The sequence below is a fragment of the Sinocyclocheilus rhinocerous genome, unplaced genomic scaffold (genome assembly GCF_001515625.1).
Source record: "Sinocyclocheilus rhinocerous isolate Xijiao unplaced genomic scaffold, SAMN03320098_v1.1 scaffold820, whole genome shotgun sequence".
Classification (NCBI taxonomy): domain Eukaryota; kingdom Metazoa; phylum Chordata; class Actinopteri; order Cypriniformes; family Cyprinidae; genus Sinocyclocheilus; species Sinocyclocheilus rhinocerous.
In genome coordinates this window covers 847,285-851,992 of record NW_015670386.1, presented here as the reverse complement: position 1 = coordinate 851,992, position 4,708 = coordinate 847,285, and the positions used below count along the sequence as shown (strand labels likewise).

Genomic DNA, 4,708 nt, shown 5'->3' with positions numbered 1-4,708 from the left:
TAATTTGTGTGTATATATATATATATATATATATATATATATATTATACATTTCAGATGTCTGCTGTTTATTCAAGGGCCTGATTACACAGCAGATGCCCTTTCTTTAATGCAGGAAAAAACAGCCAGTTTGCGTCATATTTAGATTTAGAAATTGCCTCAAGGATTTTGTTTTGTGATATAAAAATAGTGAAGTACAGGGGGAAAAATGGTAACAATGGCCATGGCAAACTCAAAATTACACAAGAAACCCAGTAGAGTACCTTTACTGAAACATACACAAGATTAATTTATTGAGGTCCCTACATCAAAGAGAAAAGCAGAACAACTCAGTCTGTGCCTCCTCTGTCTTTTAAATCACCTATTGTTGGCTAATTTCTCCAGTCTGATTGAGGTCAGATGTTGGAGGAATGAGGGGGTTCAGAAGTGTAAATTGGAAGATTATAAGCAAACATACTCTTCAGAACCCTCTGCATTTGCCCTCTAAGGTGCAAGGTTTCAAGTCTGGGCGTCAAATTGACTGCATCCTGTACTTAGTAGAGATCGCTCGCTGATGGAATGATAAGCTGTTGTTATCTCAAGCTGTCTCACAGGAGGCGACTGCTGCATGATGGGAAAATGGATGGAGATTACTTTGATCAACACTCTCATTAACTCTTCATTAAGTGAATGTCAAACCTACGTTCATTCACTCACATAGTAGACTTGTAATATTTTTTCCCCCTCTTGGTTTCTTGAGATGCAAGTTCTCTAAGAACTTTTTTGAATTGGGGTTAAAAAAGAACCACCTGAAACCATCTGAACTTAATAAAGAAAATATTAAAATATAATGATAACCCACACCACCGTATAAGTCTCTCAGGGCAGCCCAGACCGTCAGGGAGCTGTTGTTGGTGTTTTATCTTTACAGTCATTAAAACTTCTCTAATGCCTGAAAACAAATCAATTTTCCCAACATGCCCTAGTCAATGAAGGCAACAGAAATGAGGTCCACTGGTATTAAGTGTCCTTCGGTTTGGCATAGCAATTAAATATAACTTTTGCCTTAACATAAATTACCCTTACATAGACACACATCTAATCTGCAGTTACAATTTAGAAATTGTATAACCTTTTTATGATCATAATGACCCAAATTGCTTTTTAAGCCTTATACATGAAATAGTCTCAACAAATAGTCAGCTTGTGTAACATTGGTGCAGAGATTGACAGTAGATTGCTTACTGCCTTTTGATGAAATCCTTAATAGAGAGTTAGTTAATAATAAAAAAAATACTTAAAAAAAAAACTTGATATTGTTTTGCATTTTTATAATTTTTTTGACGCATTTTTATTGATTTATTTTTTGATTGTACAATCAAATTCTAGTGTTGATTTATCCACCTTTTTAAATTAATCATTGAAATGATGCACCAGTTTGTCATTTAATTAATTAATTTATTTGGATCCCCATTAGCTTCTACAAAGTGGTTGATAATCTTCCTGTGGTCCACATAAAGTTGATTTTCAGTTGATTTTTATTTCTTAGTTGATTATCATTTTCTCAACTGATTATTGAATTTTGGCCCCCATATAGGATGTGAAATATGCCGTGACGTGTCCGAATAGCCTATTTTTTTGTAATTCTCTGACACAACGTAAACTGTTGTGTATAGTTGTCCTGTTTCAAACAGTGTGATAAACTTCACAAACAACAATTATATATAAATGTATTTATTATTAATACATTCATGCATGACTGTGGTGGACTTGAAATCAAGGTTGAGCTGCACATTGGCAGTGATTTGAGTGCAGTCCACTCTTGCTGACAGTAGTGGTGTGTGAGTTAGTGGGACACGTAGACTATTGGCAGAGCACTGATAAGACTCGGCGCTGAAGTGGCGGGCGGCTGTGTGCGGGTGAGCTGATAATGTTCAGGATTGTTGACTTGTACTCCATAGACTTATTCACGGCTTTATGACAAACTTTTCAGCTGAGCACCACCTCCTCGTCGCCCTCATTTTTACCCCAGCAGATTCGTGCCCTCCGGACCCTTTGTGTGCATATCTCCACTATTCTGATGATCCAGCCACCCTTTTTCAGCCAATTGGTGTTAAGATGTGGTCACACTAGGCTTTTAGCATGCAAAATTGCTTTTGCCCTGACTAAGAACATCAGTGACAGTCAATTTGTGACTTTTACATCCTCTCTTGGTCAAAAACATCTTTTGGCTTTTCACAAAAGAAAACTTTTTGCATGTAATTTTGTTTTCGCCCTGGAAATATCGGGATTTTCTTTCTCCTTTGAGAATTAAGAAATGAGAGAGTCTAACAGCTGTTCAGTTGAAAGTCGGCCAGGTCCAGGGTTGTGTTTATGTTCTTATTGCTTTCCTCGTCTCTGCTGTCCTGTGGTGCCTCAAGCAACGTTTGTGTTGTGAAAACTTGCAGATTTTAATTGAGTTTTCAATTGGTAAAAGATTCTGTTCTGCTGCTTATGAACTCAGCGGATCTCAGCCGTCACAGGCAGCTCAACTGAAACTAGATTACTCTGGATTTAAAGGCTACAGCTCCGCAGCACTGGAGGAAGCCTAAGTTTGCTGGTGTGAACAACAAGCATCTCAGATTTTATTGTTTTTCCCAAACTTTTACAAGACATAATCATATTACTAAATCTTTGTAACTTGCCATAAAGCTGAAGTGTGTAATTTCTTCACCTTTAGGGCAACCAAACTGCAGATTGCAAAAATAATTGCTTCCAGATATGTTATACTGCATCGTCTTCGATGTTCATCAAACAGATAATACCGCCCCAAATTCATGCCATTGGTTGTGCTGGAAGTCGACCACTGAAACACAGTGTTGCAACATTTACACTTTTTATTTGACTGTGCACAATAAACTGGGGTGGTATATTAACATTTATACAAAGACATCCTTTTAAATGTTTGGGTTATATTTAAATGTATTTTATTTTATTTAAGGACTGTTTTGAATTTTTTTCATTTGATTGCACTTCCTAATGTGTGTTATGTTTTGTTCCCAGCATTAACCATTCAAAGGAATTGTGACGGTCCCCTTTCAGCCCCACAAAATCGGTCTGTAGCTGATATAGAGGAACTGGCTGCCAACTATGAGCGTAAACTCATTGAGGTGAGTACTGGAGCTACCAAAGCAAGCAGCACTTGTCCTTTCCTTCTCTAACCTCAAAGTCATGTAATGTAAACCAACATTTACCACTCCAAATTTCAGCAAACAGGTTTAATAACATCGGTAATAACTATATTTCAATTTCTTACAGCATTTTATGTGTGATTTCTATGAAAGGTGCAGTGTGTAGATTCAACATTACATACTTTATATGCTGTCTAGGTTCATTTTTTGGCTGCGTTTACACTGCAAGTCTTAATGCACAGATCCAAACTTATGACCATATCTGATTTTTTGGCCTGCCTGTTCACATTCACTATAGACACGACTGGTATCCAATATCTGTGTTTACATTTATTCCCACCCAAAATGATTGTCAGAGACCGCTTTACTATGCACACTATGGACCCTTTGGTTTTAAATGGCCGTGCTATTGAAATTATTGATATTTTATTTCATGTCGAGTAGCCATTAGTGTTGTCACGATACCAAAATTTCAGTATTCGGTACCAATACCAGTGAAAATCCACGGTTTTCGGTACCAAAGCAAAACACAAAAACATGCTAATTGAACAACATTTTTATTAATAACGTTAAACAAATATTACCTGCTTGAACTTGATCGGGGTGTTTTGTTAGTTTGATGCGTTTCCTCCTCTTGAGGTCGCCACTGCTTTTAAGAAGAGGTTGCCAGGTTTTCACAACAAAACCCGCCCAATCGCGTTTCGAGGGGATTCCCCCGTTAAAAATCGCGTTCCGAGGATAAAATACGCATGTTTTGGCGGGGTTCCCCTGGTAAAATTCTCATTCCAGGGGCTAAATATCACGTAAGTGGGGTCGTTTTTCAACCCGCGGACATGAAAAACAACCCGCGGCAACAGTGTTAAAGCAGCCCAATTCCGCGGGACCACCGGTACTTAAGAAAACCCGGTACCGTAACGTTTTCATTTTTTTTGTACCGACTTGGTACCGAAATACAGGGTCTTTTGACAACATTAGTAGCCATTATTATTTGCCAGAATAGACACCAGCTGTCATGGATGTTTTGCAGTACAAAATCTGACTGAATGGATAAAGACTGTAAAATAACTGTAATTTTTATTTGTCATTTGTCTACAGCTCGTTAGATGTAGAATTCTGAAGTGAAATAAAGTAGCACTGTAAGATTATATTTGAAGGAAGGAATTTGAATGAATTAATGAGAGAGAATGTGAACATGTGAGCGAGTAGCCTAATAGTGAAGATTGCTTAATTACAAAACTAGAGCCCGACCGATATATCGTTTTACTAATTTTATCGGCCGATATGAGCCTGTCGCAGATATATCGGTATCGGCGAATATGCCGCCGATATGCCACCGATATGAAATTTTTTTTTACAGAACATAAAACGCAGATAAAATGCTTGTAAATGGTGTAATTACGTAGTTTGTCCAGCAGAGCACGCTCCATTGTTTGCTACTGGCGACCTGGATGAAACACTTTAAAGCTTAAGTGTATGGAATACCATTGAAACTTTGAACGGCCATATCTCAGTAACAGCGTGGCGGATCCGTACCAAATTCGGGGGATCCCTTCAGCTCGA

General features: G+C 37.9%; 1 protein-coding gene across 2 annotated transcripts in view; it reads left to right on the top strand.

Annotated features, from left to right (window-relative positions):
- The window catches only part of LOC107734208 (sorting nexin-29-like), a 112,388-nt gene that overhangs the window by 69,169 nt on the left and 38,511 nt on the right, over positions 1-4,708 (top strand). For both annotated transcript variants that reach the window (XM_016546101.1, XM_016546099.1), the window contains exon 15: positions 3,021-3,127. In XM_016546101.1, the coding sequence (XP_016401587.1) occupies positions 3,021-3,127 (107 nt within the window). The remainder of the gene's footprint in view (positions 1-3,020; positions 3,128-4,708) is intronic.